This window comes from Lonchura striata, chromosome 14 (genome assembly GCF_046129695.1).
Source record: "Lonchura striata isolate bLonStr1 chromosome 14, bLonStr1.mat, whole genome shotgun sequence".
In the NCBI taxonomy this organism is placed as follows: domain Eukaryota; kingdom Metazoa; phylum Chordata; class Aves; order Passeriformes; family Estrildidae; genus Lonchura; species Lonchura striata.
The window spans coordinates 832,893-860,777 of NC_134616.1; the positions used below are offsets into that span (position 1 = coordinate 832,893).

At 52.6% G+C, this 27,885-nt stretch overlaps 1 protein-coding gene across 7 annotated transcripts in view; it reads right to left on the bottom strand.

The window, feature by feature from the left end:
- The window catches only part of ATP11C (ATPase phospholipid transporting 11C (ATP11C blood group)), a 54,628-nt gene extending 29,397 nt beyond the window's left edge, over window positions 1-25,231 (bottom strand). For 6 of the 7 annotated variants that reach the window (XM_077786461.1, XM_077786457.1, XM_077786456.1 and 3 more), the window contains exons 1-6: window positions 25,124-25,231; window positions 7,340-7,459; window positions 5,644-5,733; window positions 2,802-2,882; window positions 1,736-1,843; window positions 1,025-1,153 (exon numbers count right to left, since the gene is read on the bottom strand). In XM_077786461.1, the coding sequence (XP_077642587.1) occupies window positions 1,025-1,153; window positions 1,736-1,843; window positions 2,802-2,882; window positions 5,644-5,733; window positions 7,340-7,459; window positions 25,124-25,150 (555 nt within the window). In that variant the 5' untranslated portion in view covers window positions 25,151-25,231. Of the gene's footprint in view, window positions 1-1,024; window positions 1,154-1,735; window positions 1,844-2,801; window positions 2,883-5,643; window positions 5,734-7,339; window positions 7,460-13,414; window positions 14,092-25,123 lie in introns of those variants that run through there. The other variant, XM_021528497.3, reaches the window with a different exon arrangement.
- Window positions 25,232-27,885: the final 2,654 nt, after the last annotated feature.

Genomic DNA, 27,885 nt, shown 5'->3' on the forward strand with positions numbered 1-27,885 from the left:
TCCTGACGTGAGCAGCCCGTCCCCGCGCAGCCCGGGAGTCACACACTGCACAGCCCTGGCACAGAGATCCCCCTCCTGCTGCTCTGCCAACCTGCCTGGCTCTCCAGCTGCAAGCACACCTGGATCTCCCGTTCAGATCACAGCTTCAGTGACACACCAGCCAAAGCTGCTCCTGCAGCACCCAGCCCCAAACCCAGCCCTGGCGTGGGGCTCTGCACTGCTCCCAGCAGCAGGGACACCGTGCAGTCACTGACTGGTACTTCAAAGCCACCTCCCAATCAATTCCAGGATCTTCACACCCTTCAGTGCATTTAGAAAACACAGGTTCTGTTAGCTAAGGTATGGCGAAAGATTTGTGCTTCAAAGGCAGAGCCCTGACAAAAATCTTTTGTATTTCTATTCCAGTTTCACTCAGACACCTTTTCCATGCCCCAACCTGACATGCTCCAAATACCAGAAAAATCCCCACCAGGAAGGCAGCAGAAACCCCTGCAAGAGGAGGTGTGGTGATCACCCAAATGTGCTTCCTTCACCCTCCTTTTGCAGCAAACCCTGGTTCCTAATGTTAGATCTATTTCCCCAAACAGAGCTGGCTTTTCTATTCCCTCTCTCCCTTCAAACTCATCTTTACCTCCTCATGAAACAGGAGACAGTTCCCAGTCACCTACAGGAATCCACAAACCAAGAAAAAACCACCATAGTGCTTGATATAGAAACTCAGCCTCTCATCTCCAGGCTCACAAGTTAGTAAGAGCCAGGACTCATGCATGTAACACACCTGACACAAACAAGCAATAGCCTTTTAACATGGTTAGCTATTTCTAGCCTCAAGCCACTTCAAAACTGCAACTCCTCCTCACTAGTGGAACCAGCACTGTGCCACCAGCTCCCACACAGGTTATCCAGCACCAGCTAACAACCACGCATCGAGAAGGGTCCCAAATCCCAGACAAACACATTGGCATCCCCACTGTGCAGGCAGTGCCATGCCAGGGACCCCAGCAGTGCCCACCCAGCCCCTGACCTTGAAGTTGGACTCGCCATCCAGGCTCGCCGTGGTGACATAACAGGTCCCATCAGTGCTGCTGGAGGCCAGGAATATCAAGTCACAGGGGAAGGTCTCATCTGCTTTCACTTCTACTATGTCTCCAACCTAGGAGGAAGGAAATACTCACATGAAGAGTCCTCTCAGCTGTTATTAGACAAGTATGATTCAGCTCCTCTCAAAGCCCAAGAGGTAAAGTGGGGTCCAAGAGGTGCACAGACCCCCCAACATCACTCCACAGCCTGATGGGGCAATCCAGCCAGCACTGACTCACAGCACCTACCTGGCACAGTCAGTGTTTATTTCTCTGCTAAATCTTGATGGAGCAAGAGGCTGTACTTGCCTGAAGTGCAGTGTGATAAATTAACATCAAAGCTAAGTGTACTTTCCTGGTGTCCTTGGGAGAGTAGGAAACAGAGGAGGACTGCCTGTCCTGGAGAAGTGCAAAATGCTGACAGATCTGTCACCTGTCAGCCCTGGTGTAGCTTTTGTGAGACAGCTTTTTCAAAAGAAATCAAAGGCAGCTTCACTCCTGAACTGGGAACAGCTCTGGGAGCATCTCCTCTGAAAGTGAGCCAGCTGGGGCAGGTCTAACCCAGGACACCCCCCTCCCCTGCCCCTGTCCCCTCAGCACACAGCTCTGTGCTCCTGTCAGTGAGAACCATGTGCAGGCTCTCAGTGAACACTCACCTTGATTTTTTCACTCTCTTTCCGCACTTGCTTTGCATTTTCAACAACAAAGACGTTGCTTTTGTTCACTTCGTTGTCAGCTCTGTGCCTCAACCAGTCCTCGTACCCCTAAGGCACAGACACAGGCAACAAACTCGTAATAAAGTGAGGAAACTAATGCAAAAGGAGGAGTGAGGATCAGAGGGGTACATTAAAACTATGAGTAAGGCAACTGTCCTCAGACCCCCTTCATGCCTGAATAAACATCAGCCAGAGTAGCTCAGACTGAATCAATCCATTTTAAAAACCTTCATATGCATATTTGACAGATTCAGAACAGATTAAAATAACACAAAAATTTTCTACATGCAGGGCATGCAACGAGCAGCTAAACTACTGTAACACATTTCTATTATTCTCAGCTTTGGTAGGAACAGACTGATAATATGAATAATACACTCAGCAGCCTGCAACTCTTTCCTATGGTAACGCAGGATGAGACTCTTCCCCTTCAGTCTCTACTGGAAGAACAAGCACTGAGATTTGAAGCAGATAGATTTTATTCTAGCTCTCCTTTCCAGCCCCCGGAGATCAAACTTCTTTTTTTATTATTCACTCAGAAAACTTTAAATGCCATGTGTGCCTGTGATGGGAGGCAAAAGGTCTTTTAACACTGCAAGAAGATGAGGATTACACGTTTTCAGGACTAGCTAAGTGGCTGAACAGAACCTGTCCTCTCCACCTACCAGCACAGGAGCAGAGCGTGGGCTGTATTTGGAGCACGTCTCTGCAAGGACTCGGGGAGTGTTTCCAAGAAGAGGAAAAACATAACACCAGACCTACAGCAGAAAGCTTTACTGACCCTCCTGGCCTGCTTTCAGCAGCACAGGGATGCTCTACACTGCCAGGACAGGAGGCACCAGCCCCACACTCGACATGCAGCCTCTCTTGAAAAGCACCGTGCCCGTCTCACCCTCCAAGAAGGGTGCACCAAACCTAGCAGCACACCTTGGTGCCTTCTGAGCACACCTAAATACGTGTTTCTCTAGCCTCAAAGAGCACCTCCTCCCCACGCTGACACCTGTACCTGTTTGATAGCTGTGACAGTGATGACAAAGAAGAGCGGGAGGCCACTGGTCACCGGGCTGGTGGGGGTGTCCACTATCACCTGCAGGGAGAAAAACATTGCTGAGCCCTGCCTTTTAGGCAGCAGGAGAAGACAAAATTTTGGCTGTGGGGGGAAAAGCATGCTTATCCCACTGAGGGCAGGTCAGAGCCCAGCAGAGGAGAAAGGGAAGGAAGGGCTGATTATGAAAGGGAGGGCAGCACCAGTCAGCTTGAACCACTGACACTGGAAGGCTAAAAATAACACCCATCAGCCCAAATCACCTATGAAATATACTGCAGAACAGAGCATGAATATTTAAGTAAAACAGAAATCCAGGCTTTGTTTTAAGCTCTCAAACTTGGAGCCCAGGGCATGGTGCAGGCACCTGGGCTGCAGAGGTGCCCTGGGGCAGAGCTGGATCCTTCCAGGGCTCACTGCAGTGCTCCAGCCACAACGAGAAAACAGCAAGCCCCCTGAGCACAGAGAAACCCCCAGGCTGGGGAACCTGCTGCTCCTCTCACTGTGCCAGGACACGGCCCAAAGGGCAAGAAGGGCAGGGCAGGTTCATTGGTGGCAGGGAGCATTTGCACCCTCCAAACCAACACCACAAACTGCTCATTTCTCCTCCTGGAGAGGCTGGGAGCACCAGCAGCAGATGAGGGCCCTGATGAAAGGGACAGGGAAGCTCAGCACAAAGGCTTTGTGTCCCCACAAAGGGACTTTGTCTCTTGTTTGTGCTTCCCCAGCAGGCTCACATCACAGCAGCATTTGGATATTTATTGTTTCAGGCTGCCTGTAAAAAGCTGTGTTAAGGACAGGGCCCCTCTTATCAGCTACGTGGACATTTTTGACTATGAAATGCTGCTGTATTTCCCTGCACCATGTAACCCAGAGAGAAAAGCCAGAAGATTCTGGCTTAGTGGCCTAAGCTTCAGGATACTGCCCTGGTGTGTCGCTGTGGGACACTATGGACCTCTCTCCAAAAGTCATCTCCACTTTCCTCCTCAGAGAGACTCTTTGCAGATTCCTAAAACAGTTTATTGCCACCAGCTTGGTCTGTCTGCAAACACTTTGCTGTGCTCACTCCAGGCCAGCCCCTTCTGCCCCGAGATTCCTGCAGGCTCCTGTGAGATCAACCAAAGAAATGTGTCTCTGTTTGTGTGCAGAGTGCTTTATGTTTAATGCACGTACTTTGTCCTATAAAGCTGGACCTGCAGGCACAGAGAAAAAGAAGTTTGATGAAGAGTTTCACAACAGGTAGGGCAGGGGCACCAGGCAGCTCCTTGAGCACTGAGACACTTCACTCCCCATGCAGCACTCAGGGGGACAACCCCATTCACTTACAGAAATTTAAACAGAAGCATGAGCATCCAGGAGATAGGTGGCATTTTTCAAGGTATAACCTTGGTATTCAGAATGAATGGAGTGGCCCTGAGTGCCTTTTCAAGGGCAGTGATGTCTCAGAATGACAAGCAGCTGGGGACAGGGGGCTGCTCTGTATGCAGCCAGGGGGTCAGTGCTGCCAGGCTGGGCTTTGCTCACTTGGGTTTGTTTGCTCTCTAACTGACCACAAGGGCTGCTTCCTGATTTTGGAGGTGCTCACAGAATAAAGAACAGCCAGGCTCTTCTCTCACCTGCACAGACCTGTGCCTAAAATGGGCAAGCAGCTAGACAAGCCCAGTTTGTAGCTATAATCAGGAATATTCTATGCTCTCCACAGCCAGAGGGTCAATAGATAAAATGTAATAGCACGTCACTAAGTGGCCAGCGACACAAAAAGGACATCCTGACTCCAGGGTATCGCTTCAGTTCAAGGCAAATTACAAATTGGGTCTGACAAAATGGAGCGACGCCAGCGAGATGAAGAGATGGAGGCAAGCCAGCTGACGCCAGAGTAAATTGGCCTTTCATGCCACACTGCCAGGAGGAGCCGTGGCTAGGGATCCCTGCCCCTGCAGCAGCCAGAGGGACACGGACCAGAGCCCCTGACTGCACAGGCAAACATGCAGGCACTCATGGCTTAAACAGGAGCTGGGGACAGAGCCACAGCCCCGTCCCCAGCGCCACCAAACCCTGCAGCAGCCACAGCCTGCCTTGAGCAGAGCCTGCAGCAGCCACAGCCTGCCTTGAGCAGAGCCTGCAGCAGCCACAGCCTGCCTTGTCCAAACCTGCAGCAGCCACAGCCTGCCTTGTGCAGAGCACTGGTGAGCACTGGCACCTTTGCCCCAGCACATTTTGACAGCTTGCTTTTCTTGGGTGACAGAACAGAAAATGAGTATTCCTCAGGATTTGCCCCTTCACTCGACCCACAAAGCAGATGTTTGTGCCTATAATAAATTTGCTGTTTTGCCCATGCAGAGCAACTTCCTGAAGCTTCAGGTTTCCAAAACTCATCCTATGCATTTTTTTTAATTTGACTGAGTACATCCCATCTCTCCTGCTTGCCTTGAAGCTCATGATATCTGAGACATAAAAATATCACATCACTTGGGGAAATATAGTGTTATTAAACAGAAGTACTAATGGTGACAAAAAATAGATCTTAATTGTGTAGCATCAGGTGTATTTTCAGGGGTTGAATGACCTTAACAGTTAGAATTAAGATGGTTTTTCAGTGTTTCAGCAGTCATTCAAAGCCCATCTCAGACAGGCCCAGATATTTTAATTATTTGTATGCCTTGGATGGCATGGCAGAATTATAACACAGCTTCCAACTTCAGAATTTCCAAACTTCTGTAAGGACAAACAGTTTTAAAGCTCAATTCTTGCTCAAGCCATGTCTAACATCAGCACCTAAATAAAAGTCACTGGAAGCTCTTACCTGCACGAGGAAGATGATGAGGAAGTAGAAGTTGGCGATTCTTCGGAACTGCTCGAAGAGGTTTTTCGGGAGGAAGTTCCAGAGGGTGTACTGTGGAGAGAGGGGGCTCAGAGCCAGGCTGGCAGGGAGCAGAGCCACAGGCTGGGCTGCACAGAGGGCACAGGAGCTCTCCTGCCCTCGCAGGGGCCAGGGGAGCGCAGCCAGGTGCCCGAGCAGCCCGGGGGCTCCAGTCCCCCAGCCAAGCCCAGCAGCACCGTGCAGCTGGGGCTGAGATGCCAAATTCCTGCTCCAGCCTCCAGCCCCAGCACCAAACAGCCACAGCAAACAACTTCTAAAAGGCACTTGTACACAGCTGCTTTCATTACAACATAACCCACAGTGGACATGTTTTTTCCTAATTCCACAAACTATCTTAGAGCTGCTTTTTTAAAGAAAAAAAGAAGTGCCATGGTTGCCCACACAAATTCAGTAATAGGCTGTGCCTCGTTGTAATTTTAAGAAGGCTGCTGAATCATTTACTTTGGAAAGCATGTGGAATTTAAGAACAACATGGGAAATAATGGGTCTAATATCTATCTTTGAGTCTGCCTGGAACACAAAAAAAAAAAAGCAGTCAAGTATCAAGACCAATGTCCACTTAATTATAAAAGAGATTGGTCAGGTCCCAGGCCTAACAAATATAAAAGGAAAAAAGAGCAAGGACATAACATTCAGAAGTCAATCAAGGAAGAACTAAAATTAGTGCTAAAGCAAGCCATTTGTCAGGGAGGGAACTGAGCTGGGGGAAGGTGTCCTCACTGAGGGCCCCTCCTGCGTGCCAGAGAAACATCAGTGGGAATGCTACACAAGTTAAACATGGACAGACTGAAAGCTTTTCCCAAAAATAAACCCAGACATACAAAAACAGATAAGATCCAAGATGCACAAAGAAAGAAAGGAGAGGGAAAAGCCCCTTTGCAGCTCAAGTACAGCAAAACTGAAGCCTAAGTGTATGCTGAGCATCACAAATCCTGAGCACTGGGATACGTATCCAGCTGTGTTGACAATATGGAATGCCACTTGTTTGATATTTTACTCGAATTGGCTTCAAATCTTTTGAAATAGCTTCATGAATGTCATGGAAAAAAGCTAAGCAGAAGGCAGATGGGTGTCATCACAGTTTTCCACCATAAACAAAAGCTGCATTAATACCACATGAATGTTTCCCCCCCTTTCATCCAAGGGGATAAACAGAGCATGGTTATTTTTGTCCTATCTCAAGAAAGAAAAATCTCACAGAATTAAAAAAAAAAAATAAGAGGGAATCATATTTTTATGTCCCTTTACAAAATAATACAACCCTCTTTTGCAAATTTGAGCTGCTGTTACCTCATGCTGCATTATACACCTAACCTGTCCTTTCCTCCCCAAGGGGATGCCAGAAAACTTTAAAAAACACACCAAAAAAAAAACCCCCAACCCCACAAATTTAACACGTCCATGTGCTTTGCTGTCATCCAGCCTACAAGAAAGGAGCTTGCCCACAGCCCCACTGGCATTGACAGGGTGGAAGAACAGTACCAAGAGAGGCTGGGGCTGTGTGCGAGGGCTGTGCCAGGCTGCTCCTCTGCGTCCATGCTGAGGACGGGGACTCTGCCAGGTCCCGGACGGGTACGGGGCAGCAGCAGCAGGGGTGCCCGGGCGGGCAGGGGCTCACCTTGGAGGAGACGATCCGGTTGTCGCAGAACTTCTGTGCCAGGCACGCCTCGGTGTCCGGCACGGGCCGGTGCCCGACCAGCACGGTGCGCGTGCCCACGCGCTTCTCCTCGCCAGCACACTGCCCGGGGGAGAGACACGGTCAGCTCGGCGTCTCCGGGGCTGGGCTCAGCAGCTCCCAGCAGCGTGCTGCTCGCTGAGCTGAGGCAGCTGGAGCACACACTCACCCCTCTGCCCAGCCAAAGGCAGGGAGGCACACGCACTGCCACGCAGCAAGGGCAGGGATGTGCCTGAAACACCCTTGGTCACCCAGCAGCTCAGCACCACAGCCTGCCCTGCACCCCACCGGGACAGGCACTGCACTGCTGCCCTGTGCAGCCTGTGCCAGGCTATGTTTCCCTCCTGGAGGAGAACGTGTCTTTATCAAGCACTTCAAGGCATTAGGAATGTCATTTAGCATCTCTACATCTCTTCCTAGTCCCGACCTGGAGAATCTCTGGGTTTATTCATGGCGCTGAGGATGATGGAATCTGCACCCTCCCTCACACTCACTCTTCTGTCCAAGCCTCAAACCCATGCAAAATGTCTCACCACCACACTGGCACACACAGATTTAGTACTCAGCTCAAAAAACCAAAAGGGTCTGCTTCTGCTATTTCAAAGTCTCAGCTAAAATCACGAATGATGAAGCAGACAGTTTCACAGCACAAACTCCTCAGGATGACACACATGGTGCTGGGAAGCCAGCTGGGCTTGCTGGGGTTTAATTTAAAGCAGAATGAGATGTCACAAGTGAATGTCAGCCTGGCATCATGGGGCCCTGATGACATCCTCACTGCTGGCAGCAGGATGAGCACAGCAGGGCTGCTCTGCAGGACAGCACAGCCTCTGCACAAAGCCCCAGACACCTGGGATCAGCAGCACGGGCTCCAGCAGAGACCCAGCCACCCACGGGAGTGACATCCCCCTGCACACACACAGACAGAGCCTCCCATCCAAAGGAGAGGATGTTAACACACTGCACAAAGTACCTGAATGCACCAAAACTACCAAAACTCCTCTATTCTAGTGTAACTCTTCATTTCCAGCTTCTTGTAACTTCTTTCAAAACCTTTCCCAACTTGTGACAAAGCCGAGGCTTTGTCCTTTTGTGACAACTGTTCTAATATTAAAAGAATATGAAGAATAATGATCTTGCTCAATGACACCTTTGTGAAAAGGAATGACTAAACACATGAAGAAAATTGTTATTTCCCTTCTGTATGCCTCTTCCTCTTTGCCTTGGCCTGGATCATGGATTGTCTGACCACTGCAGGTCCCCAGCTCTCAGTGCTTGAGGCAGCACTGCGAGCTCTGTCTCCATCAGCCTCCAGCTCTGGCCAGCCCAGCACACTCAAGTTTCTCAGTGGACCAGAAAACTTTATTTTCAAAAACAACAGAACTGTGCAACAGTTCAAAAATCTGCTTTTCATTCTGTCCATGTCTGTCCTTTCATATAACAAAGTGTCCTTGCCACAGATGCTCCCAGCCAAGGGAGAAGACCTGGCTGGCACCAGGAAGCATTTTGTGATGCTGAATTTAAAATCACACAGTGAATTTCAAATGCCCACTAAGAGCAAACAAGGGAAGAGGGGTGAGGGGGAAGGAGTGGTGTTAGACCAGGGCAAGATTTCCTTAGAGTTCAGTTTTCAAATTTTAAAACATGAATAGGGAGGACATTTGCCAGTCTATGGCTTGAGGGCATTATCAGGCAGCAGAGCTGCTAAAACACCAGTAATATTCTTCGTACTCCACTTAGTCATACTAATCCTCAACCCTACAGCTTGCCTGCTTTGAAATGCCACCAGAGCAGGTGTCAAAACTGCCAAATGCCTGTGCCAAGTCAGCTGCCCAGCACGCTCAGCCCCTGCAGATGGGGGCTCCGGGAGTGCCTAGGATCCAGCTCAGCATCCCCCATCCGCAGGCAGCTTGGCAAGGTGAAAACAAAGCCCAGCTAGAGAAAGGTGCTCTGAACAAAACCATGCTAAGACAGAAGGCCTGGGAATAACTGCTGCTTGGGGAAAGTGTCAAAAACAAAAATTTAAACAGTTAAAACTGGTGGACTGCAGCAGCAACAACTGAATGGATCCTGCTGCACCAGAAGCAGGATCAGCCCAAAGGAAGCAGCAGCTCTCCCCTTCCTCTGTTTCCCACCCATGTCTGCAGCACTTTTGATTAAAAAAGTGTTTTTACACCATGCCTATATGTGGGGAGGTGTGCTGGGAGCTCTCCTACAGCCATCCTCACACCTCCAGGGGCTGATGCTCAGAGCAGGAGGCTCCTCATGCCCTGCACCCGACAGAGCCAGCAGCAGCCACCAGCACTCCCAGCAGTGATCACCTCCACCAGCTCCCAGCGTGGGCAGGGCTGGCACACACTCCCAGCTAGGGAATGCCACCATCCTCCCAGCCACACCAGCACCACGGCAGCAGCAAACAGCACCTCTTCCAAACTACAAACTCCAGCCCAGAAAGGTTCCCTGATGCACCTGCTGCATTAGGGGGGTGCCAGCCTGACCAACCTGAGCCTGAGCAGCAAGAGGCAGAGCCATCCATCCATGCCTGCTGCATTAGGGGGGTGCCAGCCTGACCAACCTGTGCCCGAGCAGCAAGAGGCAGAGCCATCCGTCCACGCCGCAGCAGTACCAGGCAGTCAGACAGACATGCCCACGTCTGCTCCCCTCGTGCCCCTGTCCAGGCTCCAGCCAGTGTGCCTGCTGAGCATCCCTGCAGCTCGGGGAGGAAGCGACAGCTTCCCCTGCCCGCTGGCACGGCGCTGGGAAGGAGCGGGGTGAGCGTGTGCCACTCACACACACTGGCACAGAAACCACAAAGCTCTGCTGAAAGCGCTTCTGGGAAAGCTTTCACAAGGATCTCCTGACTATCCACAGAAAGCATGGTGCACGTGAAGCCTCAGAGCAGAGGAGAACCCAAATCCAGCTGTGGTGTGCTGGCTGACCAAGCCACGCTGAGCTATCAGCACCAGCTCCCAGGAGGGCTTTCAGCCTGCACTCCCCTTCTACCTGCAGCATCACCTACACAGTGAGAGCAATGCCACAGTGACAGTGGCACTGTAACCCTATAGTCTAACCCTGCTGTTTACTGCAGCATCACCTACACAGCGAGAGCTGTGCCACGGTGACAGTGGCACTGTAACCCCTCAGTCTAACCCTGCTGTTTACTGCAGCATCACCTACACAGCGAGAGCTGTGCCACGGTGACAGTGGCACTGTAACCCTATAGTCTAACCCTGCTGTTTACTGCAGCATCACCTACACAGTGAGAGCTGTGCCACGGTGACAGTGGCACTGTAACCCTGGCACTGTAACCCCAGGGTGCATCCCAGCCTCCCTCCTCAGTCTAACCAGGCTCCCCACGCCCAGCACTGCATTCCCCATCCCCTCAGCACCCCACGGTGTCACACCTGCCCCCAGCCCCACCAGATGCTGAAGGCTCCACACCCCTTCTCTTCCCCAGCCCCCAGAAGGGGAGTGCACCCCAGCCTGCAGCAGGAGGTGCTGGCTGAGCTCAGCAATTAAAAGTTCTCCCTCTGACGAGCCCAGCCAGCCCTGGCTGGGTTGTTAATGGATTGCTACGTCTTAATAACAGCTCTCAACAGAGACTTAGAGGCAGATTTAGGGAATAACTGCCAGGCTTACGGGAAAATTATAAAATATGCAGATTAGCAAGGAGAGGATTTAGACGACTTTTTCTGACTGCCTTTCGTGAAAAATTTTTATTCTGATGGCAAAAAAAAAAAATAGAAAATATTACTTGGCTGCAATTCAAGCAGCTGCCTTGTTGCCTGGTGGGGTTCTACACAGCCCTCAAGTTCACAGGGCTGGAGCGAGCTGGTGCAGGCAAAAGCCAGAGTTTCTCCTGCTGTTTAGAGCCAAGCCTGCCAAAAGGATTATCCAAGAAGATAAACAATTGCATTCCCTTCCTGGGCACTTTCTCAGCACTTTCCCTCCCAGGGCTGGAGGCATGGTGTTTGTGTGAGCACTGGGAGAAGCAGAGCTGCTTGTGGGGACCAGCAGTGCCACGCTGGGCACGGCGTGGGGACAGTGCCAGGGAAGCCACGCTGCGAGTCCCACCGAGCTGGAGGATGTGGGGATGCTGGTAGGTGGCCACAGACCCACCTGAGGTACCATATCCCTGCCACCCAGAGGAGCTCCCAGCAGCTGGCAGACACATCACAGCAGCACCAGGACACGGCAGACACCAGGAAGCGAGGGGAGGGAGGGAAGGAGGCATTTGTGAGCACAGCCACCATCCTGTCTGCACCACCTGAGCACCAGCCCAAAGGTGCAGATCTCTCCTGCAGTGACTCAAGCTCCAGTTCAGAGCTCCTGCTCCATCACCCAGCACCTAACCAAGCCGACCAGCGAGCCAACCTCTCAGCAGGGCATCCAAAGCAGATTCCTCCTGCAGGAGCTCAGCTGGAAGGCACCAGCCAGAGGCAGACGCAAATCCCAGGAGATAAAGATGAGAGGAGCGAGGCTGTCCTGCCAGGAGATCCCTCCAGCTGGCTGCTGGCCTGGCTTTCATGGGACAGGGCTGCTGCAGCAGAGCACCCTTCTCTGCCAGGGAGAAACTCGCACAGGAATGTGCTCTGGCCAATGCTTTGATGTAACCCAACCTTCCCACACTTGCATCTTTTACAAAGCCCACGTTCTGCCAGAAGCAGCAGCTCTGAAATCAGGGCATTAGTGGGGATAATAGCTATTTTCTTATATTGCCCAAACGGAGAAGACCCATGGAAGGTCACCTGAGGCTTGGCATTCCACTCTAAATTCTTCTTGGAGGAGACAAGAACAGGTATGATTTGAAGCTATCAGGCCAGAAGTAAAAATGCCCATGGATACAATTAATAACCCAACGCATTGATGACCTGAAGCTGTTGGAGCATTACACAGAGATGGCAGAATTACATTTGCAGCCCACAGCAGTCCCCAAATTCTCTGCCTGAACTTGGGCAGCTGTCCCTTTGTGCCCCTGTCCCATAGAAATGTCCCTCCCCAGCATGACCTCCTGCCCACCCTGGCATGGGGACAGGCTCCTCCTCAGCACCCTCCCCACCTGGGGTGCACCCAGATGGCACCGGGTAAAAGCTGCAAACCTGGGTAAAAATTAGCAAGCCTGGGTAAAAATTAATGGAGTTAGACTGAGTTCAACAGGAGAGCTGAACCTGTGCTCTGCAGCCACCGCTGACAAGGAGCCACTTCAAGAGGACTATTTCTAGGCCAGCTGCAAACAGAGTGTTTAATTATATCCCCCATATGGAAAGCAAGTGTCTGTGCTGCCTTCTGGCCCTGTTTCCAGAAAAAAAAAAACAGCAGCAGAAGTAAAACTAAAAAAACCACCAGCATTTGATTTACTACAGTTCCAGAAAGCACCAAAACCAGAACTAACAAGCAAAAAAACCTTCTCCTTTCATGTTTGCTGATAACTTTAAGCCACAACGTAAACACAAATAACTCACAGAAAACAGATCTAACAAAAACCACAGGCATTTAAAAAAATCATCTGCTAAACCCAGACATTATACAGTACAAGTACAAAGCTCAAACATGTGAATGAAATCACAGCTTATATTAAATATATGCAAAAGAAAGATTAAATCACATTACTTGGCTTCAATCTCATGAATAGTTTAAAGTCTAATTGCTCCTGCATTGTTCCATTTATGATAAAAGTTGTAGAGAAGGCGACCTGATTTACAAAAAAAGCTTGCAAAAATAACAGCACCTCCCAAAACAGCCTGTTCTAGCTCCTGTTTCATTTAGCCTCAGAAGAACAAAGAAAACACTGCCACAGTTTTTAAAAGCCTCCATAAATTTACCGTAACCTCCCCAAAACATCCATCAGCCTCGGGCAGCTGCTCAGCACATCAACCTCACTGCCCAACCGAGGTACTTTTAATTGAGATTTCCTCTTGCCAATTTTCCTATGACTCTTTGTCCTCAGTGACTTCCATGAGGGTCCAAGGGATGCTTTGAGCACACCCTCAATAATTCAGCAGCTCGGACTGTGCTTACCCACACCGACCACATATTCAGGCAGATTCTCCTGATTCAGAGCTCCAGCTATCAGCACCAACCCCAGCACTCCCCCGTGCCTGCATGAAAGGGTCAATAACACACACAGACCTTGGGAAAAACAGCCAGCCAACAGTTTATCTGAAACACTGACAGCTCATAGGCCCCCGGCAAGGGCCAGAGGCACTGCCCCACCTCATTTCCCACTGGACGGGACTTTGCTGCTCCTTCCTGAGCAGGATGGGAAGGCTGGTACCTTGGGAAAACAGCAGGTTGAAGTTTAAACCAGCACCCCTTCTCCTGCGCTGGGGCTGAAGCTGCCACTGCTATTTCAGCCAGGGACAGAACACGACCACCAAGCAGTGACCGCTGGGTTAAGCCAGCTCAGGCCAAGCTGGGGCACCCACGAGAGCCCCCAGACCTAAAGAGTGAAAGAGGAGCCTTGGGAAAAGGCTCAGCACCTGGGTCTGCACAGCAGTCAGCACCTGGCGGGGCCAAGAGGCAGAGCTCACCCCTGGGGATGGCACAGCAGACACGCTGAGCTCCAGCACAGCACCAAAGCAGGGCACAGCACCCCCAGACAAGGGCACCAAGTGAGGGGCACCACTCCCATCCCCACGTGCCCTCTGTCCCACACCTCAGCACATGGTGTGGGACCCCCTCCACCAAGGACAGCAGAGCAGCAGAGCCCGGCCAGGCGGCGCTGCCTGGAGAAGCTGACTTGGCCAACAAAGCCACTGATAAAAGCAGACATGGCTGGGTGGAGAGAACAGGGAAAAGGCTACTTGAAAGGCTTCAGAAGGGTGGAGAGAGGAAATACAGACGTTTTTTTCCCTAAGTAATAAATTTAAAGGAGAGCCCAGCCCTATCCTGGACTTGAGGAGTGCCATGGACGGGTGACAGCTGAAAAGACCTTTTTTGGCACAGATTTTGTTTTTCCTTCTGGAGGCAGTCTGCCCTCAAACCATGCATGTTCCCAGCAAGCATGTCCCAATGGCTGCAATCACAGGTTCTGTTCAGCAGCACTTTGCACAAGTCAGGCTCACCAGTGATGCAGAAAGCCAAACCCAGGCAGGATCCAGAACTGGGGCAGCATCACTTCAGTGCTGCTGTTTGGTGCAAAATCTGTTGCTCCTGCTCAAGCACAACAACCAACCTCCACAAGCATCTCAATTCTTCTTTTTCCTGCCTTGCTGGCAGTCAGGGTTATGAAACCATTGCTCATCCTGAAATACAGGCAGCAGATCTTTATTTTTGGCCGTCCAAAAGAAAAGTTCGACCAGCATGCCACCAGCATATAAAATTCAGGCTCATAGGAACACTTCAGGCTGGAGAACAGTAAAAGGACTTTGAGTAAGAGCCAAATGTTTTGCAGAGGTCACAAAGCAAATACAACGAGGTCTTCCTGTCTTCAAAACTCTTCCTCCCTCCTCTCCCCAGCTCAAGCTGTGCACATATGTCTGTTCATCAGCAGCTATTTTAGCAGGGCAGCAAGCTCTCCAGAGCAGTGATTTGGCCTGGCAAAAACTGAAATAAGAGCAAAATGGAAAAAAACCTCCCAGTTTGCAACTGTCAGTGCTTGCACCACCCAGCAGAGCTGTAATTTGTTTTCCCGCTGCGGGTTTTCCCGCTGTTTCCTGGTCCCCTGAAAGCCTGAGCTCTTCAGTTATGGAACCAAAAGCCCCTAAATATCAGGTTACCCACCCCAGCTCGGCCAGACCTTACTCTAACCTCTGCCACCTACAAACATTTTGCCCCTTTTTGAGTTTTCCCAGCGTTTCAGGGCCAGGCTGCCAGCTGACTGGCGAGAAGCCCATTTCCCAGAGCACTTTCTTCCCTTTCCCCTGGGAAGCGAGGCTGCCTGGCTGGCACACTGCAGGGCAGAGGCTGCAGGCTGCCCTGCCTCTAGCTCAGCACAGCACCCAGAGCCTGGGCTGGCACCCAGGGCTGGCACCCAGGGCTGGCACCCAGGGCTGCCCAGAGCCATTCCCAGGCCAAGCTTGCCCCAGGGAAGCTGTCCTGTCTCCCAAGCAGCCCCCAGCAGGGAGGGCAGGGCAGGTCCAGCCTGCAGGGGCTCCCCCAAGTCCTGCACCAGCATCCTGGGGTGCCTCAATCCCCACAATGGGTCCCCGAGGTGCCAGCACCTCCCATGCTCCTCACTCTCAGGTTCAGGTCAAGTTTTTCAACTCCCAAACCATAAAAACTGTGGTTTTTTAACTCTGCCCCTTGCTGTACCACAGACAAATGTTTCCACAGCAGGAGCAGGAGGTAAGAGGGAAAAGAGGTAGAAATCACCTACTTCAGCCCTTGCTCCACAGCCAAAATCAGCTCCACGTGTCCCAGCCCACGCTGGGAGAATTTTCATCTCTGGGCACTACAGGGACCAATAGACTCATCCCTGGGGCTTGCAGTCATACCAGGAAACTGGATGATGAAATGTACCCAGCCAGCACAGAAATCCTGCCCATGTGGCCGGGGGCTGCTTATCTGCAGGAAATCCTTTGGCTCCTGCTGTGGCCGGGCTGGGGAAGGCGCAGGGCAGAGGCTGAGAGAGGCTCAGAGCCAGCCTGCCCTGCCCCAGGACAGGGCACACACGCAGGAACTGCACCTCCGAGCCTGGGGCTTCCACCCGAGAGAGATTTTTACCTGCTACATTTTTACTCTATTTAGATTCAAGTAAAATGTACCGCTTTAAGCGCATTAAGTAAATATGTAAATAAGTATATAAGTGAAATATAAGTAAATAAGTATATATGCAAAATATGTTTCATCTAGTAACTTTACAACACTAATAAAACTAACTAAAAAAAAAAAGTGGATTTCTAAGCTAAAAAGAAATAAAAGACTTTTCAAACCTTGAAACAGACAAACTGACTTAAAAGTTCGTTTTGCACTTTTGTTTTTTGTTTTGTAAAAAAAACCAATCCCAGCACTATAATAAACATACCATCCCTACAAATCTTTATTAAAACGAATTTTAATTTTTCACTGCAACTCCCACCAGCTGCAGTGAGCCCATCCTGTGCTGGAGAGCATCCCTGGGGATGGCTCAGCCACCTCCAGCCCACCAGCCTCTCTCCCTAGCCAGGCACCAGGACCAGGGCGTTCCTCTCTCCCAGCACCAGCTCCTTCACCCAAGGCCTCCCGGGTCTGCCTCCCACCCTCAGTGGTACCTGGCAGGTGCAAAGTCCCACTTCCATCCATTTAACATGGAAATGATGTGCTCCACAACATGAATTTGGCTGACAGGAGGACAACAGCCTCCGGGCATCGCAGCTCATTTTACTGCACTCCCTCCCTGAGCAAACAAGGTATGAAAAAGTGAGCTGTAAGGAAGGAGGAGAAAACAAAAAGAATAAAAACCTTCCACAACTCAGGCTGAACAAAGTGGCATGCAAAACACCACCCAAAGCAAGCAGAAAAAAAATTAATTAATACTGCATTTCAAGGGTGGCTTTGCAGCCCCCAGAGTGCAGTCTGAGTCCCTGCAGATAGCAGCTGCTTGGCTTTGGCTGAATGCTGGGGAGGAATTACATAGAAATCATAATAAAAGATGGAAGGGCTGCTCACAAAAGTGATTTTTTTTCCCCTGTATTTAATTTCCCGGCAGTGAGTTTTTTTTGGTTTTTTTTTCCCCCCTCTTAAGCCAATTGAGACTCCAGCAACAGAGCCCAGCGTCGCTGCAGTCAAGCAGTATTTAATTTGTATTACTGCTGAAGAGATCTGGGGTGGCAGCACCAAAGAAGCACTTCAAATTGTCTGGTCTTGCCTGTTGCACGCCTTACTCAGCTTTTCTGAGTCCTTTACAGCACCAGAAACAGGATCCTTCTGGTCTGCAAATCAGTGTATTTGCCACAATACTGCAAACAAATTGCATCGAGCAAGTGAGCAATGTCTTGTTTCCCACTGGAGCCATCTCACGGAATCTGGGTAAGGCACACAGCACGCTTTGAGACATGCCAGATGAAGAGAGTCTTTGAAAACACACAGCAAAACATTATCAAGCCCTCCATAAGCAAGGCTGGAGTCCTTTCACCAACAGATCCTGAAAAATCAGCTGAAAACAAGAGCAAAAAGTCTGCAGCAAAGCATTACTCAGCAAAGGCCACAATGGAGTTTAGCAGGAATCTCATTCAAGATGGGAAACAGAAAAGAAAAGCTGATTTGAGAGCAAAATGCCCAGCTAGAACAGCCTTGCAGGGGCTCACCCCTCCTTCTGCTGCAGGAGGAAAACAAAAAGCTCTTTACGAACAACTGGATCCCGCAGCAAGCTCTCCTTAAGGAGGGCAGGACAAAGCTATCAGTCGGGCTGGATGGCCAGAGAGATCTGCTTTTAGACTAAACGGGCTTCAGCTGGAATTCCATCCCAAAAAACACTACTGAGCTTTGGGAAAAAAACCACTGGAGTCAGCAGGAGGCAACAGGTGCCCGCAGGAACAGGCAGAAGGGGTTGCATAAGGAGCTAAACATTTTAGAGAACATTGGTTCTGATTAGCATCTGTGGCAGTGAGCATCTCTGAGAGCACAGAAATGATGGAGGGGAGGAGAAGCCAAGCCCAGGACAGCTTTTCCCCCACCAGGGAGCCTCAGCATCCAAATGCACTTTGCAGCCATCAGAATGGTGCCCTGTGCCAAGCACTGCCCAGCCTGAGAAAGAGCACAGAAGCAAAAAAAAAAAAAAAAAAAAAAAAAAAAAAAAAAAAAAAAATATATATATATATATATATATATATATTTAATGCATCTCTGTATATTGCTTATATGCATATTTAATGTGCATACATTGCATGCATGCATATTTAATGCATATATATCTACTGAAGTCACTGCAGCCTCTGGGCAGAACAGGCTTTTCCTGACCCAGCAGCCGTGCTGCTGCCAAGGGCAGGAAAGAGGAGACCTTTTAAAAGGGGGAACTTTCAGTTTCCCCAGGCTACAAGTTAGTAAATCAAGCTTTAAAGCACTTTGCCACTCACTGCCATGCCCTGCAGCACACAGGCAGCAGCAGCAGGGTTAAGGCACTCCATGGAACAGCTCCACGTCAAGTCCTGGAGTGGAGTTTATTGCAAAAAAGCAGAATACTGACTGCCCACATGAAATGTTAGCCAGTTCTGGCAAGCCTAGCAAGCAAGTCACCGGTGGCATGTTGGATAGCTGAAGACAGCTCAGCAGACTGCAGCATGCAGCTTACACCAGTGCAGCAGGGCTGCAGCTGCCCGTGAAGCCAGCCTGTGGAAAGGGTGCAGGGAGCCTCAGGGGAGCAAACCCACACAGGATTTGTGCACAACCATTTCAACAATAATAACAAATGGCTTACTACCACCAGCACCGTGAGCTGCAGTGTCCTGCAGTCAGCAGGACCCCCGTGACTGGCACTGTCCCTAAGGGCAGGGCAGGCTCTGTCCCTGTGCCCATGTCCCTGTGCCCTTCCTGCTGTGCCCAGCAGTGAGCTCCCAGCAGTGACCCCAACACCACAGCCAGCAGTGACCCAAACACCACAGCCAGCAGTGACCCCAACACCACAGCCAGCAGTGACCCCAACACCACAGCCAGCAGTGACCCCAACACCACAGCCAGCAGTGACCCCAACACCACAGCCCAGCAGTGAGCTCTCAGCAGTGACCTCAACACCACAGCCCAGCAGTGACCTCAACACCACAGCCCAGCAGTGAGCTCTCAGCAGTGACCTCAACACCATAGCCAGCAGTGACCCCAACACCACAGCCAGCAGTGACCTCAACACCACAGCCCAGCAGTGAGCTCCCAGCAGTGACCCCAACACCACAGCCAGCAGTGACCTCAACACCACAGCCCAGCAGTGAGCTCCCAGCAGTGACCCCAACACCACAGCCAGCAGTGACCCCAACACTACAGCCAGCAGTGACCCCAACACCACAGCCCAGCAGTGACCTCAACACCACAGCCCAGCAGTGACCTCAACACCACAGCCCAGCAGTGAGCTCCCAGCAGTGACCCCAACACCACAGCCAGCAGTGACCCCAACACCACAGCCAGCAGTGACCCCAACACCACAGCCAGCAGTGACCCCAACACCACAGCCAGCAGTGACCCCAACACTACAGCCCAGCAGTGAGCTCCCAGCAGTGACCTCAACACCACAGCCAGCAGTGACCCCAACACCACAGCCCAGCTCCCCAAGCCCCCACAAGGTGCAGAATGCTGCAAACCTCCAGCAAACAAGGGAGAACACTAAAAAAACACCACTGAACCTCAATATCACTTGCTAATTGAAGTTGGGGGAAAAAAAAAATCTTGTCTACTTGCAGGAGGTGAGGGAGCTGGCAGGGGCAGGGCTGCAGGGCGTGCCAGGCTGCCCTGGCTCCCACAGCATCACCTGCGGGGCTGCCAGCCCAGCTGTGCTGGCTGGGCAGAGCACAGGCAGGGCAGCACAACACCCTGTGTACAGCACAAAACCCGCAGGGGAAAAAGCAGCCCAGCCTTCCCGGAGCTCAGAAAGCACAGAAACATTTCAATGCCAGCAGCAAGGAGCAGATTTCAGCCTCGATGCAGAGGCAAGGCGTTTTCCAGGATGACCTCGGGATAGCCTGTCCTGGCACAGGGCACGGCTGCTGCCCCTCCCCTGAGCTGGGGACACATTTGGGCAGAAAGCCACCGGGGTGACCGCCCAAGGCACGCAGGAGAACCTCCCCACTGCCCTCCAGCCTCAGCACCCGCTCCCACACGCCACAAACACAGAAAAGTCCCCCGAGCAAGCCAGCATCTCCAGGGAAAGGCACACGGGGTAGCAGCACGCTGGCTCACCCTGCGTGCCAGCTGCTTGGAGAACTGCCCTTCCCAGGCACTGCTCGGTGACTCCGAGCCCTGCGGTGCCACTCCTCTGGCAGGCACCTCCTGGCCACAGAGATGTTCCCACCTGCCAGCCCAGCATCTCCTCAGCGAACACGGTGGGATGAACCTCCCGAGGGAACACAGGCCCACAGGGCAGGAATCACACACCGGGATAAGAGATGCAAGCATGGTGCCATGGGAGGAAGATGCTCACAGGGACCAAACCTGCACTGCTCAAAACACCATCACTGGCAGAAAACAACTAATTGGGGTGTGAAGGTTTAGGGTGTCTGACTTAGAGACACTGAACGGTCTCCACCAGCTTTGCTTTTAACTAACACTTTAAAAAAATAAATCTCTCCACTAGAGACAGCTACAGCCAGAACACAGCAGTTTTAATCAGAAAGGAAGCACATAAACCAAAAGCAACAGGATGAAATTAAAGGCAAGGCTGAAATGCTTGTTATTAATAGATGCCCTGTTTGCTTTCACAAATTTTATTATTAAAAGCAAATTGCCATGTCTTCAGCTGAAGCTCTGAACCTTTCCTACACAGCCCAGACAATCATCATTCCTCTTAGCAAAATACCAGCTGGGGACAAAAGTGGCATGGAGGGAAGAAGAAAATACAGCCAAGACTCATTTTCCACAGAAAAGTTCCAGTGTGCCACAGGTTTAATTAGAAGCATCACTTATCATTAATGTCTGACCGGTGCTTTCCAGCCCTCCCTACAGCAATTTCCAAATTCCCAAACTCTAACTGAACACATGAACATGTGCAGCTCTTTATCCCAGGCCAAGTTTCTTGGTCGATTTTTATTTGTTTTTAGCTGAATGGCTGAGCTATTTCTGGGAATAAGCTACAGGAGATATTCAAGAGGAAATGGTCACAGGAATTTCACAAAGCCCTGTGTCCCCATTTTCCAGGGAAGGAGCACCACGGAGGGATTGCAGCCCTGAGCTGTCTGCAGTCCCAGCTTCCCTCTTTGAGCCTCCCTGACTTCCCTGTGGGCAAGCTTGGGCTGCCCTGTGGCTGCTACAGGGGAACTGCCTGAGCCCGTGGAATGCTGCTAGCGTGCTAAACACATCTCACAAAATAAAACTCCAGCAACTCCCATGAAAATAAAACCCATACTCTTTTGAAGCGTGGGATTTCTCCAAGCAGAACTGTCACCTGGTGTCACGGAGATGCCCCAGCCCCAACCTTTGCTGCCTGCAGGTTTTTCACATCCATGAAAACAAAACACTTCCTGCAGCAGCTGCATCAGGTATCTGACATGCAGCCACACTCTCCAGGTGTTACAGGGCTGGACTGGGAGGAAAAGACAACTCCTACAGCTTCCAGCTCCTAGTAATAAAGATGATTACACTTAGAATAGGAACTGCAATCACACACTAATGTTTGGTTCACACTCTATGGAAAAAAAAAAAACAAGTGTGAAAGTGCAAAAATAGATTTTATTACACACTTGCTGTACATCCTCAAGATGGGAGTGTAAATCTGCATCCTCCACCACAGTCCTGACACCTCTCACACCTCCCTTACCCCCTGAGCTGGGCAGGGACAGCCCCACACTGCCCAGTGCACCCCAGGGGCTCTCCCCATCCACCCCTGCCCCTACTCACCTATTCCCGTGCCAGTGGGGAATTTACTTCCCATCTAAAAAGTGACTTTGGGCCATTTCCCTTTTTCAGCCATCTGAGTAGGTCTCGGTGAGAGATCTTCCTCTTCTTGCAGGGTCCCAGGCAGGAGCTGCCCCACAGGGCCCCATAGCCCAGTGGGTACCCCCAGTGCTGGGAGAAGGGAGAGAGCATCCCTGCAGCCTGTGACAGGGCACAGGGACAGCCATGCACGCCCACCTGAGAGGCTCCTTCCCCCAACAGCGCTGAGAGCCAGCAGCTCACAGCCAGCCCAGCCCTTGCCAAACATCAGGGATTTACCAGGACCCGGGCTGCAAAGAGGATCAGGCCCCAAGGTACTTCATTAAATTGGAATAACACCACTGAGGTCCTATTGTTACACACGGCACAAACACGCCAACAGAATTTCGCTCCCAGTTACAGACTGTTTGTTGTTTTCTTACTTATCCCAGGTTTTGAGCACAGAGAGCAGAGTACCAGAGCAAGGAGCTGTACTGACTGCAGAGGCAGGAGAGCCAGGGCAGAGCAGCAGCCCGGGGCTCAGCCAGCACAGGCACCCCAAGAGCAGGGAGAACACCCTGGGGTGCTTCACCCACCGCCCCAGCAGCCTTCCTGCTCCGTGAGCAGTCACAGCTCCCAGACTGGCCTTAAACAAAAGCAAATCGGGAGGAAAAGTGCAAACAATGAGGGCATCAGCAGCTTCTCTTTCTGCATTCCTCACTTATCTCAGAGCAGCCTGGCGGGCACTGGGCACTGCCCCAGCCCGGGCAGAGCCGTGGTGCAGAGCTGCACCCCGGGGCACAGCTGCCTGCAAGAACACAGGGAGAGCAGCGAGGACACACACTGCCCTGGATGCAGGACAGGGGGACACAGCCCTGACACGGGGGGACAGGACGTGGCAGTGCCCAGCAGAGCCAGCCCAGCCCTCCCCTGGACACCCTCACACCTCCCCACTCCACTCCAGCACCCTCCCACAACAGCCCTACGAGCAGCAGGAGACTAAAAATACGACTCCAGTGCTAGAATCGGTTTCCAAAAACGAATTAAAGTTATATTTCAAGTTGACAGTATCTCCTAAAAGTGGATTAACCGTGGCAATTCAACGCCACCTCCCTGCAGTGATCCCAGCCCCACTCCTCCTTCGACAGGGATTATTTCAGTGGTGCAAATCAAAGTTCAGAATCCAATTTGTTTCTGCAGAGCATCAGTCTGTGCCCGCAGGTAGCTATGCAGACCCACAGGCCCCACTCTACCCTTCCTGCTCTTTTTACCATCCCATTTCATTCCCTATCCAGGATAAGCATTTATAGGAGGGGAAAACAGAGCCACAGTCATGCTGATAGGGCAAATCACGTCCATTGTGTCTAAGCTGTGAGTTACAATTGAAAACAGGATTTTTACTATCTGTTGGTATTTATGAGCCTCGGGCAGAGACCACACAGTGGAGAGGTTACAGTCTTTGTCTGCGTAGCCCTATGGGATCCTAAGTGTCAGAAAATGTGCAGCCTTTGATAACTGCAGTGAATTTCTGCAATGCCACGGCCACAAGTGCATCCCTTGAAGCCCAGCACTGCCCACCAGGACTAAGGGGGGGACAGCCCCACAGAGACTGGCACACGCTGCCCTCTCCCCCAAGGAGCAGGAGGGACCCAAGCCCGCCGTGGCACCCAGCTGCAGGGCTGGGGACAGGGCAGAGCTGCAGCAGCGTGGCAGAAGCTGCTCTATCAGCCCAAGGCTGATATGGGGACCCACACCACTTGCACCAGCCTGATAAACTGCTCCTTGCTGCTGAAATGCTGCTCACAAAGCCAGGAGGTGGACACAGCGTCTAAACCCCCGCACCAACGCTGCAGCTGACCTGGCACGCTGTCCTGGGCCCTGAACAGAGCTGCTCCTCAGCCAGGAAACCTCCTCCAGCCAGAAAACCTCCTCCAGCCTTCCAGAGAGGTGCTGCAGCAGCTCGCTCCTGCACAGAGCGTTCGGAAATACCCGGGCTGCGCTCGGGGTGCTCCTTCTCCCGAAGGACATCACAGCCAGCAGCACCGACCATCCCCTGCCCACGCCGAGGGACACAGGGAGGTGCCACAGACCCCGGGCAGGGCAGGGAGGGTGCTGGACCCAGAACCAGGCAGGCAGCTCCAGTTCTCCGCTTACAGGAAGCAGCCACCTAAAGAAGCCTTTAGCTGAACTCGGGGGAGATGCCTCAAACCACAAACGCCTCTCGACAGGACTGGGACAAAAACTCCTGCTCGGGTGGGTGGGGGAGCACTTAGCGCAGAGCTGAACTCAAAGGGCTGCTGAACTCAAAGGGCATCAAAGGCACAAAGTCAGGGCACCGAGTTTCATCTGATCCATCTGTCCCCAGGCTGCAAAACAATGCATGTGCTAGGTGTGTTCTGCACAGGGCTAACCCAGAGCCTGCAACAGAAACACAGCCTGGAAAATCAACCCGAAATCAAAACCCCGAGCTCCGCAGAGCCGCCTCCAGACTTGAAAAGGCGGTTCGGAGTCCCTTGTGCTGGGAGCCTGGGAGTGTGGCACCCGTGTTCGGTGGGTAAAAGCGGACAGCAGAGCGTTCTCCCGGCGGCTCCCGGGCAGAGCCCACCGCGGGCAGAGCCCCTCCGCCCCGGGCAGAGCCCACCGCAGGCAGAGCCCACCGCGGGCAGAGCCCCGCCGCCCCGGGCGGGCTCCGGCAGCGGCTCCGGCCCCGCGGGGCGCTCGGGCTGTGCCCACACCGCGCCCGCCGCCCCAACTCCGGCAACTTGGCTAACTACGCACTGCGCAATCGGGAACGCCGCCGAACGAACGGCAGCGCCCGGAACCGCGGCAGAACTGCGATTTTCGCGCGTTTGCTGTGGAAAAGGAAACCGTGAGTAATTACAGAGCTCTGCCAGGCAGTGAGGTCACGGTGCGATCTCCGAGCAGCCCATGTGGCAGCGGGAAGGGCCGGGGATGCACCGGGCGGAGCGGCGGCGGGGGCACAGCCCGCATCCCGCCCAGGGCAGGAGCAGCCACGCGGTTCGGGGAGCGCGCTGCCGGCCCGGGGGAGTCCCCGAGGCACGTTTTGGGAGGAAAAACCAGCGTCTGGGCTCGGGCGGCAGAGCAACTCCCGCAGGGCTCGCAGGCTCGCACGGAGCCGGCGCTGCGGGCCGGGGCGGACCCCGCGGGGAGGGGATGCGCCCCTCGCCGAGCCCCGGCGCCCGGCAGAGCGAGAAGAACCCCGAGCCGCTCCCGCCCGCGCCCCGGCCCCGCACTCACCAGGCGGCTCAGGCTGCGGCGGAGCATCGCGGCGGGGTCACCGCCGCATCCCGGCCCGGCCCGGCCCGGCTCGGCTCCTAGCGCGGCTCCGGGCCGCGCCGCCGGCCCCGCTCCGCCGCCCGCCCCATGCCCGGCCCGGCCCGGCCCGGCCCCGCTTTGTCCCGCCGCGCTGGAGGCGGCGCCGCCCCGGAGCAGCCTGGGAGCGCCGCACGGCCCGCGGCCGCCGCCAGGGGGAGCCACTGCGCCCGCCGCGACACGCGGGACGGGGACAGCGGGGACGGGGACATGGGGGGACAGCGGGGACATGGGGGGACAGCGGGGACATGGGGGGACATGGGGGGACAGGGGACACGCGGGGACACGCGGGGACACGGGGAACATGGGGACACATGGGGACACATGGGGACACATGGGGACACATGGGGACACATGGGGACACATGGGGACACATGGGGACAGCCTCACCCCACCAGACGCGCTGCCATCCCCTCCCCACCACTCGTCCCCGCTGCAGGCCCCTCTGCTGTGCCGCTGGCATAGGACGGGTTTCAGTGGAGCAGACCCCAAAGTCCCTCGCCGTCCAGCCCCTCTCCTGGCAGGGACACCTTCCACGAGCCCCATCCAACCTGGCCTTCAGCATTCGCCCTTTTCTGGACAACCTGTGCCAGAACACTCTCAGGGGGAAGAATTTCTTCCTAATATTTATTCAAAACCTGCCCCCTTTCAGTTTGAAGAGGGCTACCCCTTGTGTGACCTGCCCAAAATGTCATTCCCCCTGGCCCTATAGCTACATGCCCCATTAAAAGTGCCTGTCCCACTTCAGGCCCTGGCAAGGACTCCAAAATCTCCTCAGAGCCTTCTCTTCCACAATCTGAACCCCCCCAGCTCTCTGAGCCTGTCACTGTATCAGAGATGCTCCGGCCCTTGGGGCACTTTGTGGCCACTTTGGAACTTGCTCCAGCGGCTCCACGTGGCGCTGTGGGCAGGGATGTCACGGGTGGAATGGGGGCAGACCCCTCCCTCAGCTGCTGGGGATGCTTTTTGGCTTTCTGGGCTGCAGGCACAGTCCTGCCCCTCTGCTGCACAGCCCCAGCCACGGTCCCCACGCTCCAGCAGCCAACATGAACACACCTGGAGCATTTTCCCAAGCCAGGACTGCCCGAGGAGCTGTTTACACTCTCTGGGTACTTTTCCCCACCAGAAACTCTTCCTGCCACGCGTGGCTCAGCCAGGCCAGCCTATTGCAGCCTCGGAGCCCAGAGCTGCCCAGCTCTCCCTGTGCCACTCCTGAACACACAGCACATCCCCTTCCCCGGGCTGGGACAGCACAGGAGGGGAAGCAAAACCCGCCCGAAATGCTTCCTCCAGGGAGCTTCTCCCTAGCCGAGCAGGCACAGAGCATGAGAATATCACTGTAAACCACCAAAATGAAAAAGACGAGATGTAACAAAATCGACATGGTTTTGTTATGTTTTCAACACCAAGTTGAAAAAGACAACATGGACTCTAACAAAATCTACATGTTTTCATTATGTTTTCAACATCAAATTGAAAACGATGAGATGTAACCTAAAAAAAATTGACATGTTTTTGTTATGTTTTCAACATAAAGTTGAAAAAGACAACACAGACCCTAAGAAAATCGACATGTTTTCATTACGTTTTCAACATCATTATTGCCTAGAAATAAAGCAGCCTTTTCTGGGGGAATATCCTCTGCATCAGCACAGGGAATTTTCTTGGTGCTGTCCCCTGCTAACAGCTCCAAGCAGCTCCAGGAGCTGCTCCTCGACCCCAGCACCAGGCGCCCCTGCCATTGCAGCAGCTTGCACTGCTCCCGTTTTAGAGGCAACTTCTTACTGGAAACGGAGCAAACCTCACCTTGTGGCACACAGCTGGGCCTGGGGAGCACCCGGCAGCTTCCAGAGGCCTGGAAAACACAGATTTTCCCCTTTGCATTTCTAAAGTGAAAACAGCATCATATTGCTCTGACTGAGGCTAAATCCAGTCACATTTACTGTGCAAAGCACCCGTGCAGCTGTGCTGTTACTCACCTTTCCACACAAAGGCCTAACCACAACAGAGGAAACCAGAAAACAATGCCAGGCACTTTAAAATAATGGATGGCAATTGTTAAACACCTTTATATAATGCCTAACCAGTCTGCTGTAGAGTCCCTCCCCCACAAAGCACCAACGCTGCCCTGCAGCTTTTGCCTTGCTGGTTGGGTATTTCCCCGATGTTTTTCTGGCCTCTTTGTGTTGGCTGGAAGAGGGAGCTGCTCTTCTCAGGCATTTGTCCTGTTGCAGGGCTCTGTGGCAGGTGCTGAACAGAACAGCCATGCCCAGTGCACCAGCAGCCTTTGGGGTTTGGCCCTTGCATGTTGCCAAAGGCCAAGGCAATCTGGCTTACCTGGCCCACAGGAAAATAGCTTTATTCTTCTGCTCAGTATGGTGCTACAGGTACAGCTGCTCCTCACCTTCCACCAGAATTCATTGATCAGGAGAGCTGCTCTCACCGGCAGAAGAACCCATGCAGCTGCACTTGTCCTTACAATTCCTGTGCCATACAAACTGCAGCCCCTACCCAGTTTAGTTTGAAATTACTTAAATTTTTTAAGGTTTGCTGGGATTAGAAGCAAAAAAGCAAGACTTGGACTGTGATACAGAACTAAATTAGGTAATTAGCTTCAATGCACTGGCACCAGGGACAGAGACCCTTTCCCAGGGAGTTCCCAGAGGAAATAAGTGCAAGCAGAGCTG